At 41.2% G+C, this 18,318-nt stretch overlaps 1 protein-coding gene across 2 annotated transcripts in view; it reads right to left on the reverse strand.

Annotated features, from left to right (window-relative positions):
* LOC139367229 (succinyl-CoA:glutarate-CoA transferase) overlaps positions 1 to 18,260 on the reverse strand; it is a 164,626-nt gene extending 146,366 nt beyond the window's left edge. Inside the window, exons 1-6 of one of the 2 annotated variants that reach the window (XM_071105449.1) lie at positions 18,090 to 18,260; positions 13,439 to 13,487; positions 13,161 to 13,234; positions 11,292 to 11,377; positions 5,040 to 5,090; positions 114 to 234 (exon numbers count right to left, since the gene is read on the reverse strand). In XM_071105449.1, coding sequence (XP_070961550.1) covers positions 114 to 234; positions 5,040 to 5,090; positions 11,292 to 11,377; positions 13,161 to 13,234; positions 13,439 to 13,487; positions 18,090 to 18,225 — 517 coding nt within the window. In that variant the 5' untranslated portion in view covers positions 18,226 to 18,260. The remainder of the gene's footprint in view (positions 1 to 113; positions 235 to 5,039; positions 5,091 to 11,291; positions 11,378 to 13,160; positions 13,235 to 13,438; positions 13,488 to 18,089) is intronic. The other variant, XM_071105451.1, reaches the window with a different exon arrangement.
* Between the last annotated feature and the right edge of the window lie 58 nt (positions 18,261 to 18,318).

Below are 18,318 nucleotides of genomic sequence, written 5' to 3' on the forward strand. Positions count from 1 at the left end.
TCATACATGTTGATCACAGAAATGGAGTTGTGGAAAGGTGTGGGTTCAATATAATGCTGGGATAATTTCAAAGCTGGGTGGAGAGGAATGAGCACAGAGCCAGGGGTAGGTACCTGAAATAGAGCAATACACCAGTCTCGGGGCTGCTTTGTGTACATCGTCGTAGCCAAGGCCCATCTGATCAAGCTTTCCAGGTAGATAGTTTTCCACAAGGACATCACACATCCCTGCAAGCTGAGGAATGCAGCCCATTACGTTGGTTTCTCCTGTGCTGTATATTGTCACCCAAATCGTCATTCGCAATGTCAATGCACCCACATATCATCATCGGGAGAAAGATTGGAATGGAATGCAATGGTCATTCTAGCATGATTATCAATAAAACGTCACAATGCGGTGCAGAGCGTTTGATTTGGCTGCTGGGGGGGGGGCAAGGACACCCCCAGCTGCGCTAAAACCATTGACAACTGCGTTTCGTTTTCAAGGGATTGTTAAATGAATGTTAGCCATAACTCTTTGGTTTTAATATAGTCACCTCTTGAAGAAGATCATAGTCTGAACGATAAGAGTTATACAGCAAGTAACTGCATTTTCATGATAGTAAACGTGTATTGGTATAGAACAAGAATGCCCGCACACGGTTAAAGCTCCCAATGCACATTCGGAAATATACACGTTTCATCACACCTGACCATTGCGGACACGACACATGGTGGGTGCAAAAACTATTTGTGTATCTCTAATCATTTTACCACAATGAGATAGGTACATGTTGTAGTTCCAGAAAATAACATATGTATTTACAAAATGACCAAGTGGGTAACCTGGAAGGCAAGACAAATCAAAGTGACATATTCATTGTAACAAATGGTCTGATATCAAACCTCTAGGAGACATGGTACACAAACGCTGAATCCAATACAACTCTCTTCTCAATTATCGATTATCAGTATCGCCCCACCTTCCTGGGAGTCTTAACATGTTCAATGCCAATTGAAAGAGAGCTACATCGGCATCGAAAGAGCTTGACGGCGGCAAATCCTCATCCTGGTAGACGTAGTCAGTCGGACTACCGCCATCACCACTATAGGCAAGCAAATCAAACAATATTTAGATTTCCAGGGATAAACTAGATGGCTGTTAGCTTGTTAATTACTAGCAATACTGACATGGTCCATCAATCAATGTAGCCTATCATGTCTGTCAGCAGCAACGGTGAAACACTTATTAACAAACATGTTTTAAAAGGGGATGTGCGCTAGGTAGGGCTACATTGGTTGAAGAAAAAAAGTACATTAGGTCTACTTCCCAAAGTAGTGTAGTTATACGACTTATCAAGTATGTAGTACAATAGAGAAATAATGCACAAAGTAACCTGGTGTCAGGAAAATAACCTCACACTCCACGTCAACAAAACAAAGGAGATGATCGTGGACTTCAGGAAACAGCAGAGGGAGCACCCCCCTATCCACATCGACAAGACAGTAATGGAGAAGGTGGAAAGTTTTAAGTTCCTCGGCGTACACATCCACCCACACAGACAATCTGAAGAAATTTGGCTCATCACCAAAAACACTCAAACTTTTACAGATGCACAATCGAGAGCAACCTGTTGGGCTGTATCACCGCCTGGTACGGCAACTGATCCGCCCACAACCGTAAGGCTCTCCAGAGGGTAGTGAGGTCTGCACAACGGAATTACCGGGGGCAAACTACCTGCCCTCTAGGACACCTAAACCACCCGATGTCACAGGAAGGCCATAAAGATCATCAAGGACAACAACCACCCGAGCCACTGCCTGTTCACCCCGCTATCCTCCAGAAGGCGAGGTCAGTACAGGTGCATCAAAGCTGGAACTGAGAGACTGAAAAACAGCCACTATCTCAAGGCCATCAGACTGTTAAACAGCCATCACTACCATTGAGTGGCTGCTGCCAACATACTGACTCAAATCTCTAGCCACAATAATAAAAAAATGGATGTAATAAATGTATCACTAGTCACTTTAAACAATGCCACTTTATATAATGTTTACATACCCTATATTACTCATCTCATATGTATATACTGTACTCTATACCATCTACTGCATCTTGCCTATGCCGCACGGCCATCGCTCATCCATATATTTATATGTACATATTCTTATTCATTCCTTTACACTTGTGAGTATGAGGTAGTTTTTATGTAATTGTTGTATTACTTGTTAGATATCACTGCACGGTCGGAACTAGAAGCACAGGCATTTCGCTACACTCGCATTACCATCTGCTAACCATGTGCTTGTGACCAATAAAATTTGATTTACAATTGCAAAGCACGTTAAATATATTCACATGAGTGCAGCACACATAGCCTAGTTTCATCAGAATATCATCTGCAGGCAGCAAAAGTGTGCAGCTCTCAACTGGTTTTGGCATGGAGTATCTCACAGAAGAATGACATCAGTAGCCGGTAGGGTAGGAAAGCAGTTTCCACCAGTAAAATCTAATGCTAACTCAGGCAACAATGGGTATGCAAACCAGGTATTGAAAAAGTTTAGTCTGAAGTGTTGGTTAGTAGGCTACGTGGGATGCGCAAATGTCATCATGCACTGTTCGCATCAGGGGCATTGACATGGATAGACATGGGCCAGGGTGGTCAGAGGACCACCCACTGGGGAGCCTAAGTAGTGTTGTGGACTTAAACCATCAAATCGTAGAAAAAAATCCTATGTAAAAATAAAATAAAAAGTAGTATAGAAAAAAAATTAAAAAAGGGTGTGATTTTGAGAGTGAAAATCTGAAAAATCTATAGGAAAACGTGATTTATTTTTTTAAACATAAGGGTTCCTTTCCTTCGCAGGGTGCCTTTCCTTCGATGGGCATGCCCTTTGGGAACTTTTTGGAAAAAAATTTGTACATGCACTTCTCCAGGAACCCCTACACCACTGCATAGGGCCAATGGAAAGACAGCAGTCACACACAGCATGATGTTAAAGCATAAGCAGTACATAAACTCGGACATAATACACCAGTAGGTCCCAATCATAAGAATACAAAAACACAACCATTAAACATTTCCCAATTGAAATGTATAACTATTACTTCCCAAACAAAAAAAACATTTCACGTTTAGCACACAAAGTAACCGGTGACCTAAAGTTTAATGTGGAACTGACTGCGTTGGAACTAATTTGCAGATTTGAAACAAACAGACAATCATAATATTAGTAAAAAATATCAAATTCCCACTTTGTGCTACAAAACCAACTTTATAAAGAGGTTTTAAATAAAGTTTGTATTTGACTCAATGTTCCGTGACGTACATTAAGCCATTTTCGGCAGAATAGACAGATGCATTTCAATGCATGATTCATTTAATTCACCAATACATTTCTTGGTAGTCCAAAAAATATTGCCATCAGGTTGTAAATCACAGCTGGCCTGGTACATTGTCTGCTGCCTCCATTCGGGATACACCGTTTCAGTTTAAATGACTCAATATTCTGGACAAAAAAAACTGACGAATATAACTAAGGCTGAGAATGGCAATACAATCAAACTAGCAAGGACAATGATCACAAGTCAGTCATAACGTGGCTAATAGGCTAGCGTATCTATTAATGTAGCAAGCTAAAAAACATTAGCTAGCTAGATGCTAGGAGGATGTCATGCCATTGGAGGAGTGGGTGAGTGACTGCCTTTTTCCCCTCATATCGTTTTCCAGTGGCTATACACAACTAGAGATGCAGGTGTCATTTGGTTAGCTATCAAGAACTTGAATGACTTATCCAGTTCGCATATCCCTTTTGTTTGCAAATTCACTCTGGCGATCAACTAAAATTTCAGAGCCTTCTCGTCTGAGTATGCCATTGCGCAGAACAACTGGTGAACGCGTAACACCCGCTGAATATGACAAGTGTCAGTAAACATAGACAGAAAAAGTAAGTTAGTCAAGAACGCTCTAGATAAAATGTAAACAGCCTAACCAGCTCTGCTACGGTGAGTAAAATGGTCAGAGTGAGGTGTTCTCTCATTTGTGTCTGGAAGTAGCTCGCTAGCAAGCTAGCCAACTAGTTAGCTTGGGTGCTTGGTTGGGAGAGGCATGCATTAACAGCCAAGCTGCAGAAGGACGAGGAGGCTACAATTCCCCATTGTTTATCAGTGCAATTTTGACAGGCAACTAGTTGAAAAAGCCCCTGCAGCCCCTGCAAACTAGTCAACAACAAATGCTATCTAGCTAGACCGTGAGAAAACTACTGCTCGCTATTGCGCAGTGATCTATTGGCCTTTAAGAAGGCATACGTTTCCATAAATTTAGGATAAATGGTCCCACCCATTAAGTCAAAATGTGATTGGTTGATTCCACTGTCACTCCAAAATGTTGCCCTAATACAGTTAAATGGCAGATGCCTTTATATATCTTCTGATGGCCTAGCCAATAGCTGACTAGATTGATCTCCCCAGAGACCAACAAATAAAATAAAAAATTCTCTTCAGTGTTAACCCTATCCTTTCTAACAAAAACTAAAGGTTAAATCAGAATATAATTGAACTTAATATAATTATCATTATAATCTTTTTTTTTTTTTAAAGCATAAAAGGCCCATTGTTCCCCACTGTGTTTGGGTTAGTAATATTTGTAGATTGGCTTTATTTTCCCTCGGCATGTATTTCTTCACCATTTTGAATGTCTAAAGAATCCATATGTTGTTTTGAAATATGAACACAGAAATACTGGACATTTTGAACTTTTATTATTGTGGTGACTTAACAAAATTGCAATAATGGTCTTGAATCGGTCTCACTTTAGTTTGTCTCGAACACAACACTGTTACAATCATTTATTCAACAATCCCTTGAAAACGGCACGCAGTGGTGGAGCTACCCCGGGTCTCCTTTCACCCCAAGAGACAAATGGAATGCTCTGCACCTTAGCAAAATTTTATTGGTAACGATCTTGAGAACAGCAGCCTGTTTCGGCCCATTCAATGTGTGTGGAATTCAAATGAAATGTACCATTCTGAGAAATAGCACATTCCCAATCATCTTCCTACCTCTAAGATTATCTTGGCTCCTCTTGGGTCTTTGAGATTTACAGCAACGCTCTACAAACAGAATCAATACATTGTTAAAACAAACATAAAATATTTTTCAGGCAAAATTCATATACATCAAGTAAAGCAAACAATAGCAACTTTCAATGTGACAATACAAGACACTGCTTCTTGTACATGTAACTGATGTGATCTAGTGAGCTGTGTACACTAGTAGTAGTATAGTAAGTAGAGTTACCGCCCATGACCGTATTTGTTAGTGACAGAGACATGGTTGTTGAATTTGATCCATTTTAAGTCCTGTGGCCTTCACCGAGCTAGTTCCTAGGCGAAAGCTATCATAAAAACTTTGACAATACGGGACATCATAAGGCCTTACTTTGATGGCCTAGTTTTACCCTAACACAGGGGTGTTAGGAATTTCCTGGTTTACAGGCTACATTAGGCCTGCAAGTCACATAAAGCTGTCTTGCAAAGTGATTGGTTCCAATAGAATCCAACAGTTGGAATAGTATTCACCTGCAACCTGCATTCAGAATGACTGTCAAGGTTAGGACAATTGAAAAAGGACACGACCTAAACCATTTAAACTGGAACAACCATTTCAGTAACAGGTGCAATAAATCTAGCTGATTGGGTTAGTTTAGAAAAAGGTATGTTATTTATCTTTGTGTAGCTTAAGAAAAGGTCCAACGCAGCTGTTTTTATCTCAATATCAAATCATTTTGGGGTAAGAATTAAGTACCTTACTGTAATTATTTGCAATTGCAAATGGTCAAAAAGAAACAAATTGCTTCTTAGCAAAGATACATTTCTCATGCAAGAATTCTGCTAGGACTGGCAATAATTTTGCTAAAACAGGTATTTTCAAACAACTATTACGCTAAAAGGGCATTATCATAATTTTCACAGTATTACAACAACTCTTGTGCACTGGGCTTTTAAGATTAACCAAACAATCAATGTACATGCAAAAACAGATATTAAAAACAATACCCCCCCCAAAAAAATCTTCCTGTAGTAGACCATGGGAAATAGGATAATGATGGGTGTGGTTTTGATGGGAATGTTTTACTCTCCACAGAGTAAAACTCTGTTAACTCTGGTTATTAATACTAATAATGTGGTGATTTGAACCACTGAGTGTTAATTTCACTCTTTGACTATGTACAAAAAGTGATGTAATTTCTATACGGTTTTCCCAATATGGATGGAAACACCCTCAAATTAAAGCTGACAGTCTGCACTTTAACCACAGTCATTGTATAATTTAGAATCCAAAGTGCTGGAGTACAGAGCCAAAACAACAAAACTGTCACTGTCCCAAAACTTTTGGAGCTCACTGTACATGTTAGAAACACCTTTGGCAGTGATTAGCGGTGAGTCTTCTTGCGTAAATCCGTAAGAGCTTTGCACACCTGGATTGTGCAATATTTTTCCATTATTCTTTTCTAAAGTATTCAAGCTCTGTCAAGGTGCTGGGGATCATGGGAAGACAGCAATTTTCAAGTCTTGCCATAGATTTTGAAGCAGGTTTCAGTCAAAACTGTAACTTGGCCACTCAGGAACGTTCACCCTTCTTGGTAAGCAACTCCAGTGTGGATCTGGCCTTGTGTTATAGGTTAAATCAAATCAAATTGTATTTGTCACATACACATGGTTAGCAGATGTTAATGCGAGTGTAGCGAAATGCTTGTGCTTCTAGTTCCGACAATGCAGTAATAACCAACAAGTAATCTAACTAACAATTCCAAAACTACTGTCTTATACACAGTGTAAGGGGATAAAGAATATGTACATAAAGATATATGGATGAGTGATGGTACAGAGCAGCATAGGCAAGATACAGTAGATGGTATCGAGTACAGTATATACACATATGAGATGAGTATGTAAACAAAGTGGCATAGTTAAAGTGGCTAGTGATACATGTATTACATAAGGATGCAGTAGATGATATAGAGTACAGTATATACGTATACATATGAGATGAATAATGTAGGGTATGTAAACATTATATTAGGTAGCATTGTTTAAAGTGGCTAGTGATATATTTTACATAATTTCCCATCAATTCCCATTATTAAAGTGGCTGGAGTTGAGTCAGTGTGTTGGCAGCAGCCACTCAATGTTAGTGATGGCTGTTTAACAGTCTGATGGCCTTGAGATAGAAGCTGTTTTTCAGTCTCTCGGTCCCAGCTTTGATGCACCTGTACTGACCTCGCCTTCTGGATGATAGCGGGGTGAACAGGCAGTGGCTCGGGTGGTTGTTGTCCTTGATGATCTTTATGGCCTTCCTGTAACATCGGGTGGTGTAGGTGTCCTGGAGGGCAGGTAGTTTGCCCCCGGTGATGCGTTGTGCAGACCTCACTACCCTCTGGAGAGCCTTACGGTTGTGGGCGGAGCAGTTGCCGTACCAGGCGGTGATACAGCCCGCCAGGATGCTCTCGATTGTGCATCTGTAGAAGTTTGTGAGTGCTTTTGGTGACAAGCCAAATTTCTTCAGCCTCCTGAGGTTGAAGAGGCGCTGCTGCGCCTTCTTCACGATGCTGTCTGTGTGAGTGGACCAATTCAGTTTGTCTGTGATGTGTATGCAGAGGAACTTAAAACTTACTACCCTCTCCACTACTGTTCCATCGATGTGGATAGGGGGGTGTTCCCTCTGCTGTTTCCTGAAGTCCACAATCATCTCCTTAGTTTTGTTGACGTTGAGTGTGAGGTTATTTTCCTGACACCACACTCCGAGGGCCCTCACCTCCTCCCTGTAGGCCATCTCGTCGTTGTTGGTAATCAAGCCTACCACTGTTGTGTCGTCCGCAAACTTGATGATTGAGTTGGAGGCGTGCGTGGCCACGCAGTCGTGGGTGAACAGGGAGTACAGGAGAGGGCTCAGAACGCACCCTTGTGGGGCCCCAGTGTTGAGGATCAGCGGGGTGGAGATGTTGTTGCCTACCCTCACCACCTGGGGGCGGCCCGTCAGGAAGTCCAGTACCCAGTTGCACAGGGCGGGGTCGAGACCCAGGGTCTCGAGCTTGATGACGAGCTTGGAGGGTACTATGGTGTTGAATGCCGAGCTGTAGTCGATGAACAGCATTCTCACATAGGTATTCCTCTTGTCCAGATGGGTTAGGGCAGTGTGCAGTGTGGTTGAGATTGCATCGTCTGTGGACCTATTTGGGCGGTAAGCAAATTGGAGTGGGTCTAGGGTGTCAGGTAGGGTGGAGGTGATATGGTCCTTGACTAGTCTCTCAAAGCACTTCATGATGACGGAAGTGAGTGCTACGGGGCGGTAGTCGTTTAGCTCAGTTACCTTAGCTTTCTTGGGAACAGGAACAATGGTGGCCTTCTTGAAGCATGTGGGAACAGCAGACTGGTATAGGGATTGATTGAATATGTCCGTAAACACACCGGCCAGCTGGTCTGCGCTTGCTCTGAGGGCGCGGCTGGGGATGCCGTCTGGGCCTGCAGCCTTGTGAGGGTTAACACGTTTAAATGTTTTACTCACCTCGGCTGCAGTGAAGGAGAGTCTGCATGTTTTCGTTGCAGGCCGTGTCAGTGGCACTGTATTGTCCTCAAAGTGGGCAAAAAAGTTATTTAGTCTGCCTGGGAGCAAGACATCCTGGTCCGTGACTGGGCTGGTTTTCTTCTTGTAGTCCGTGATTGACTGTAGACCCTGCCACATACCTCTTGTGTCTGAGCCGTTGAATTGAGATTCTACTTTGTCTCTATACTGATGCTTAGCTTGTTTGATAGCCTTGCGGAGGGAATAGCTGCACTGTTTGTATTCGGTCATGTTAACCGGTCACCTTGCCCTGATTAAAAGCAGTGGTTCGCGCTTTCAGTTTCACGCGAATGCTGCCATCAATCCACGGTTTCTGGTTAGGGAATGGTTTTAATCGTTGCTATGGGAAAGACATCTTCAACGCACGTTCTAATGAACTCGCACACCGAATCAGCGTATTCGTCAATGTTGTTATCTGACGCAATACGAAACATATCCCAGTCCACGTGATGGAAGCAGTCTTGGAGTGTGGAATCAGCTTGGTCGGACCAGCGTTGGACAGACCTCAGCGTGGGAGCTTCTTGTTTTAGTTTCTGTCTGTAGGCAGGGATCAGCAAAATGGAGTCATGATCAGCTTTTCCGAAAGGAGGGCGGGGCAGGGCCTTATATGCGTCGCGGAAGTTAGAATAACAATGATCCAAGGTTTTTCCAGCCCTGGTTGCGCAATCGATATGCTGATACAATTTAGAGAGTTTTGTTTTCAGACTAGCCTTGTTAAAATCCCCAGCTATAATGAATGCAGCCTCAGGATGTATGGATTCCAGTTTGCAAAGAGTCAAATAAAGTTTGTTCAGAGCCATCGATGTGTCTGCTTGGGGCGGAATATATACGGCTGTGATTATAATCGAAGAGAATTCTCTTGGTAGATAATGCGGTCGACATTTGATTGTGAGGAATTCTAAATCAGGTGAACAGAAGGATTTGAGTTCCTGTATGTTTCTGTGATCACACCACGTCTCGTTAGCCATAAGGCATACGCCCCCGCCCCTCTTCTTACCAGAAAGATATTTGTTTCTGTCGGCGCGATGCGTGGAGAAACCCGCTGGATGCACCGCCTCCGATAGCGTCTCTCCAGTGAGCCATGTTTCCGTGAAGCAAAGAACGTTACAGTCTCTGATGTCCCTCTGGAATGCTACCCTTGCTCGGATTTCATCAACCTTGTTGTCAAGAGACTGGACATTGGCGAGAAGAATGCTAGGGAGTGGTGCACGATGTGCCCATCTCCGGAGTCTGACCAGAAGACCGCCTCGTTTCCCTCTTTTACGGAATCATTTTTTTGGGTCGCCGGCTGGGATCCATTCCGTTGTCCTGGTTGAAAGGCAGAACACAGAATCCGCTTCGCGAAAATCATATTCTTGGTTGTACTGATGGTGAGTTGACGCTGATCTTATATTCAGTAGTTCTTCTCGACTGTATGTAATGAAACCTAAGATGACCTGGGGTACTAATGTAAGAAATAACACGTAAAAAAAAAAAAAACTGCATAGTTTCCTAGGAACACGAAGCGAGGCGGCCAGCTCTGTCGGCGCCATGGCAGGTTATTGTCCTGCTAAATGGTGAATTCCTTTACCAGTGTCTGGTGTAAAAGCACACTGAAGCAGGTTTTCCTCTAGGATTTTGCCTGTGCTTAGCGCCATAGTGGAAAACTCCCCAGTGTTTGCTGATGTCAAGCATACCCATACCATGATGCAGCCACCACCATGCTTGAAAATAAGGAGACAGTTACAAAGTGACGTAAAAGGTCCTAAATGATGTCACCACTGCCCTTTGTTCTAAGCAATGTTGTGGTGCCATTTGTATTGACTTGACCAAAGCTTTTCAAAACGGTAAACCATTCCATTATTGTGGCTCGGTCCTAGGCCCCATGCTCTTCTCAATTTACATCAACAACATAGCTCAGGCAGTAGGAAGCTCTCTCAACCATTTATATGCAGATGATACAGTCTTATACTAAGCTGGCCCCTCCATTGATTTTGTGTTAAACACTCTACATCAAATAATTCTCAGTGTCCAACTAGCTTTCTCTGCCCTTAACCTTGTTCTGAACACCTCCAAAACAAAAGCCATGTGGTTTGGTAAGAAGAATGCCCCTCTCCCCACCGATGTGATTACTACCTTTGAGGGTTTAGAGCTTGAGGTAGTCACCTCATACAAGTACTTGGGAGTATGGCTAGATGGTACACTGTCCTTCTCCCAACACATCAAAGCTGCAGGCTAAAGTTAAATCTAGACTTGGTTTCCTCATTCGTAATCACTCCTCTTTCACCCCAGCTGTCAAACTAACCCTGATTCAGATGACCATCCTACCTATGCTAGAATACAGAGAAGTAATTTATATATCGGCAGGTAAGGGTGCTCTTGAGCGGCTAGATGTTCTTTACCATTCGGCCATAAGATTTGCCACCAATGCGCCTTATAGAACACTGCACTCTATAGTCCTCTGTAAACTGGTCATCTCTGTATACCTGTCGTAAGACCCACTGGTTGATACTTATTTATAAAACCCGCTTAGGCCTCACTCCCCCCTATCTGAGATATCTACTGCAGCCCTCATCCTCCACATACAACACCCGTTCTGCCAGACAAATTCTGTTAAAGGTCCCCAAAGCACACACATCCCTGGATTGCTCGTCCATAAAAAAATTCAACTTTGTCACACAACAAAATGGGATCAAATTCAAGGGTTGTACCTTTTTGTTTCTGTTCACACTGAGAAAATAAGCACTCTCATCACCAACAAACGGAGGTCCCCATGATCTGGTGTCGTCCCCAGCACCTGTCAGAAATGATCACTAATCAGAAAAAAATACTATTTCTAATCATTTTAAATACTTTAGCTTGATTGAGGTTTCCTGGTGCAATGGAACCAATATAATAATTGCTTCAAAACTGAATTGAACCCAGGTCTGATGGATTTCACTATAATTACATGTCATTACATTATTAAGATGCCAGTGAAACATTGGCCAATGATCACCATTGCCTATGCTAAGGAAAGTTCAAAATCCTTCTTAAAACCTTCTTAATTAAATTAAAACATAATTCCTTCCACCCTTCTTTTAGGTTGTTGCTAATCTGACATGATTGGGAAGCACTTTAGAATAACTCCAAGTAATAAAAGCATTTTATGGATTTAATAGTAAATAGTTTATTCATAATTTATTCATCATTACTCCATTCATAATAAGTTTAATATAGATCCTTATAAACAATTTACTAATCATTTGTTAAGTCTTTCTACGTGGCCTTATCTAAAGTGTGGGCCTTTTATACTTTATAAATGTTTTGAGTGTAATTTCTCACAAAAAGATGGACATGCCATTGATAGACATTCCAGCAGTACCTGATGCTCTTTAATGTCTCAAAACAGCCTCAATGGTAAAATAATATGCACACAACACAGGATGTTAGAACGACTGCCCATACAAAGCAACTTCTCATTTTGAAAATGGCTTACTGTATGTGGCATCGATATGAGTCAGAAACATTTATTCTATTGTCAAAATGTACTGCAAAGTGGAAATAAAGTCAGTCTCGTCCAAAACTGAGATCTGTGAGATAGGAAACAAATGGTATGTTACAGAATGAAGGGTAATGTAACAGTTTTCCTTGTGTTGGGTTTATTTTAATCCTTCCCACATCTGGCAGCACCCAAGTAATCATACATTCGGAGTGCAGCTACATGTGACACCATCGTAACGCCCACAGTCAATTTGGGTGGACATTCGATATCCCTAAGGGGCAAATTACACAATGTACATGGGGGAATTTAAAAAAAAAAATTAAATAGCTACAAATCTAAATGCCTTAAAAACCTCAAAACAACTATAAATTGTAGAAATGCATATACAAATATTGAAAGCATTTAATGAGACCACAAAAAAATTAAATATTAAAATATTGTCCCATTTACAGTGCAATTTATTGACGGTACTAGCCCCAGAGATAGGCTATCTAATGTCAAACCGACATTGCCATGGTTCCACAACAGCTGGTTGAAGCTAATTGGTGAAAGAAGTTGGTGAGCGTCTAACTGTGTACTGTTATTAAACATGTTATGAATCATTCTTAAAAACTTTAAAAGTTTTTATATGTACGTGAATAACTAGGTTACCAACATTTACATATGTGGGAGAAATTATTAAGAAATTCTTAACTATTTAGTAATCCATTATAAATGCTTTATTATGTGGAGCTAGTTTAAAGGGCTACTCATGATTGGTGAAAACAATGCCGTGGAAGCCTTGCTTGCGCCTATCAAATGATGTTACAGCAGTGATTACTTTGAGGAAGGATGCAATCCAACAGAGCCTTCAAAATATTCACAAAACTTCATGAAATAGGTTCACATTAGTCTTACACAGCAGTGACACCATGTGGCTGCTGATTGTCAGAGTCACTGAAAACAGAACAACGTCAACAAATACTCTAGTCTAGGATAGTGTCGAAGTTGCAAGTGAGCACCTTTCGTAACTGCACGTTTACATTTTCCACTGACAACAATCAATATTTTTCCAAAACCTTACAGAATGTAACACAGAATGTGTCTCATCACTTGCCTGGTCTCTCGACTTTGATAATCTCAGCACCCATGTCTCCCAGTATCATTGTGGCAAATGGGCCAGCCAGGACCCTGAAAAAAAAGAAAATAGATCATGCACACACACACACACACACACACACACACACACACAACGACAACCAACCACCTCCCTAACCTCAAGGCTGACGGATAACAAGCGAAGAACAATAGATTATATTGGATAATTGAATGAGAACATTTTATTTTTATTTTTTATATATAAAAACAAAAAAAGAGTAGGCTATGTGAATATACCTTGTGAGGTCTAGGACTTTAACACCCTCCAGTGGTCGAACATTCTCTCCTGCGTCAGACAAATAGAGTGGTTAGACTAGTACAGCACCGGGTGCATAATAACTTGCAACAATAGAGCCTGTTGGTGGGCTATATGCCTTGATTAGCATAAAGCACATAGGCCAAGTAGGCCTGAGACTTATGCCGGGATTCAAAATGGCAGCATTTTGGCATTTACCTTTCCATTGGCAGTTCTAGCAGTCCCCCTTTGTGCTTTTTAGTAGACACTCTTATCAAGAGCAACATACAGGAGCAATTAAGGTTAAGTGCCTTGCTCAAGGGCACGTCAACAGATTTTCACCTAGTTGGCTCAGGGATTCGAACCAGCGACCTTTCGGTTACTGGTCCAACACTCTTAACCACTAGGCTACCTGCCTAGCGGTTGGCATAGCCAGAACGTGGGCATATAGAGTATCTGTCAAATAAAATAGTTATTGTAGTGCTGACAGAGAGCTTGCGCTCAACGTAGGAAGCTAGCACACAACAGAAATACTGCCATTTAAAACAGCTGGGAACTCTGAAATCTCAGACTTCCGACTTCAGTGCATTGAAGACAACTAACTCCGACTGGAGATTTTTTTTATTTTGAACTGTCAGAGTTCACGGTTGTCTTGAAAGCACCAAAAACTTTTTTTTTATCACAACAGTCATAACGTCGAACAATTACACAAGGACCACAGCCCGTGAAAAGTTATCTTCACAATAATTTCAGAGTTTCTTGTCCGCTGAAAAGAAAAAAGTAAAATGGAATTGGAGTCTAAAGGAAGGAGATGGTTCCTCAATGCGGTAAAAAATGTATGGATTAAAAATGGGATGTTGGAGGAGTGTGAGAGACGTTAAGTTCTACAACCTCCTAAAAGGAAGCAATTCCCAAACCTTCCATAACAAAGCCATCACCTACAGAGAGATGAACCTGGAGAAGAGTCCCCTAAGCAAGCTGGTCCTGGGGTGCTGTTCACAATCACAAACAGACCCCACAGAGCCCCAGGACAACAACACAATTAGTCCCAACCAAATCATGACAAACAGATCATTACTTCACACATTGGAAAGAATTAACAAAAAAAACAGAGCAAACTAGAATGCTATTTGGCCCTAAATAGAGAGTACACAGTGGCAGAATACCTGACCACTGTGACTGACCCAAAGATTTGACTACGTAGACTCAGTGGGCATAGCCTTGCTATTGAGAAAGGCCGCCGTAGGCAGACCTGGCTCTCAAGAGAAGATAGGCTATGTGCACACTGCCCACAAAATGAGGTGGAAACTGAGCTGCACTTCCTAACCTCCTGCCAAATGTATGACCATAGGGATACACATTTCCCTCAGATTACACAGATCCACAAAAAAATTGAAAACAAACCCAATTTTGATAAACTCCCATATCTACTGGGTGAAATACCAGTGTGCCATCACAGCAGCAATATTTGTGACCTGTTGCCATAAGACAACCAGTGATGAACAAACACCATTGTAAATACAACCCATGTTTATTTTCCCTTTTGTACTTGAACTATTTGCACATTCGTTACAACACTGTATATAGACATAATATGACATTTGAAATGTCTTTATTCTTTTGGAACTTCTGTTAGTGTAATGCTCACTGTTAATGTTTATTTCACTTTTGTTTATTATCTACTTCACTTGCTTTGGCAATATCAACATATGTTTCCCATTCCAATAAAGCCCTTGAATTTTGAGAGAAAGAGACAGATCAAAATATACCCTATGAGTAGCCTGCTACAGTACCTTTATGGACCTTAATAGACCCATAACTGATCCAAATGGTTGGATAATCAGGACTAAGCTGTATGGTAGTCCATAGCTCCTTTCTTGTGTATTTTATTCCTCATGTTAAACAATCTTTGGAAATGACTCGTAAGCATGCATTTCACGGTAAAGTCTACACCGGTTGTATTTGGCGCATGCGACAAATACAAATTGATATAAGTTATTTCGGCATTAACCATTCAAAACAGGACGTTTGAGCAGTTGTCTTGCTCTTCACTATCACAGGGTTCATATCAAATGCAATACTATGCATGCCAGTCTCTCTTTTGACTAAAAGTAAATACTAAATACTGAGTTCATTTTAGTATACTGTAAACAAATGACGTCCTGTCAGTTGAGCGTACTAGAGCTTCGCCTGTCTACCAGAAGTTGATGCTGTTGCTACGCAACCTCTTGCTAGCTTGTTAGCATAAGAAATTACTAGCTAGACATTTTACGACTTTAGGTGTGTTCGTAATTTCAATCTGGGGTGCCAGAGTGGGTGTTCATAAATGGGTGTTCATAAATTCAGCCTGTTCAAAGCGCACACTGCCCGCTCTGGCCGAGGAGTAGGGTTGATCCGAGCCTTCTGACCTCCCTCACAACCAACGGCAGTCAAGCACCCAAGCTAATTGGCTAAAGTTGGCTAGCTACTTCCAGACACATAACAGAACACCACACTCTGACCATTTTACTCGCCCTAGCAGAGAGCATTGGTGACTGTGCTGCTGGCAACAATTTAATTACGCTTTTTTGCCAATGTGTGTTTGTAAATTCAACAGCTATTCTGCGCTTTGGCACACAGACGAGAGTGCTCTGAAATCAGAGTAGATAGCCAGAGCAAATATTTACAAATGCACCCGAATGCACAATGTCCATTCAGAACACACAACAACTATACCACTTAGCTAAGAATGACGTGAATAATCAAGTCAATAAACATTGAGTAGTTAGATTGCATATAGTTAATATACTGGCAAGTTCAATGTAATAGTAGCCAACTAACATTAGGTAGCAAGCTAACATACCGGTACATACTGGTGTAATGATATGATATGCGGTTCATAAAGATAGCATAACTAACAAATTGTCAGCCAACATAACATGTAACGTAACTTATTTGAAATGTCATTACTTTATTACATTGCTCAAAATGTTCTTAACATTTGTCATAATTAGTTCAAGCAATGACTTGGTATCCGCTCTCGTTGGAATTCAGCTGCATATTTTCCTCAAATTTGAAAATGTTGAAGCCACGCCCATTTGGTGAAGAATTGCATTATGGGCCCTAAAAGCCAGGAAGTAGTGTCCACTGCTTGTATGCTTCGTATTTTGGGAAATGTAGTACAACATCCGTGAACTTTTGGAATACTAACTATATCCATACTACATACTCAATTTACATCACAAATAGTACTGTTAGTATGAGTATTCAAACACAGCTAAGAAGAAACTGAATGCACCAATTTTTGTTTTAAATTTATACAACAGGTGGGTCCAATCCTAATTGGTTCCAGCCGGTGTCTATTCCACAAGTTAACACCAGCTAAATCTATGACATTAAAATGAATATTTACTCTGTTCCATCTGACTACGCAATCCACTGTCTCATCAGCCCAGACACTAGATAACACAGAGAAAGGCCGAACAGCTTTCCCAGTTTTGACAACAGATGCTGCTCCGGCGGGAGAAATCATTAGGCAAATATCACAGCCAACCACAACACTGGCAGGTAAGTAATACTGTGAAACACTATCATTCCACTGTTTGCACCATATATATTTTAGGTACATTTTCTGAAATTACAACCAAAAACCCTGTGTAGCACCATTAAAATAACTGTGAGAAAGCAGTGCTCGGAGGGCTGGGGCAAAGGACACTGTGTGCAGTGTCCTACTGTAGCTTGCTAGCAGCCTCAATGGTAGTGGGAACGGCATGTAGTAAACGTGGTCTGCAGATATACATAGGAGTAAGGGTCTATAAACTCAATGACTGACAGGAAGCTCTGTATTGAAGCCACCACACATCCATATTGGTTCTCCTCAATTGTAAAAAAAAAAAAAAGATTTGGGAAGCTATAGAAATGCATTTATTAATGTCTACATTCATTTGACACATGTATTATATTACAGACATCTTAGTGTATACTTTTAAATTACAATATGTGAGCTAAACATACAAATATATATTAAAAAAAATCCTTAAAGGTTTTTTTTTTGTACTAATGTTACTGTCCCCAATACTGCAAAATACTTGAATACATAATTTTGTCCTTAATACATGTAATAGTAATACTGTAGAATTACATGTATTCCTATGGAGGACTGAGCCTACTAGGGTGGCCAATATGTCCGACCAGTGGCTTCAAAGCCTCTCAATGGACAACACATAGCATCAGCAATCCAGGGTTTAAAAACAACATTAGTTTTGCCCCATAGCTGCGCATGGTCGGTTTTATGGGTAACTAACTTTCTTGGCATGGGTGTAATGGTTACTCCAAACAGTTTTCCATTGGACAGCTTCAGGTAGATCCCGCCCTATTTGCTAAACCTGTCCAATAGAAACGCTAGGTTGTTGAAACGTCGGCGTGTTGATTAAAACCATGCATAGTCCTAGGTCATCAACATGTTGATGAGTGAAAAGTCTACCAGTATTTGTCCACTACACAATATCAAATATTTGTTAATGGTGTTTAGACCCTACTTCGATAAGGACATCCAACAATTTGATAATTGCTGAATAGCAGCATACTATCGGCGAGAAGTTTAATGACACATCAATTCGCTATCGTACTTGTAGGCAAGTAAAGGACAAGAAAACGACACTTCAGCTCAAATACCTGGCTGTGTGTTGGAAAGGAGCCGCCTGAGATTAGTGCGAATACTTTGATGTTGTCGAAACATACAGGGTTGAATCCCGCTGGCCAAGAGTCGAACAAATGCACCGCACTTGACGCGTGTTAGTATCTTCGACATATTTTTGGAGTCTTTATTCAGAGCGATGTCCGTGTTGGAGTGTTAGGCCTACACTAGCCTATCAGAAGGCATTGAATAGCCCTGCCTCCTCTT

This window comes from Oncorhynchus clarkii, chromosome 15, assembly GCF_045791955.1.
Source record: "Oncorhynchus clarkii lewisi isolate Uvic-CL-2024 chromosome 15, UVic_Ocla_1.0, whole genome shotgun sequence".
NCBI lineage: Eukaryota > Metazoa > Chordata > Actinopteri > Salmoniformes > Salmonidae > Oncorhynchus > Oncorhynchus clarkii.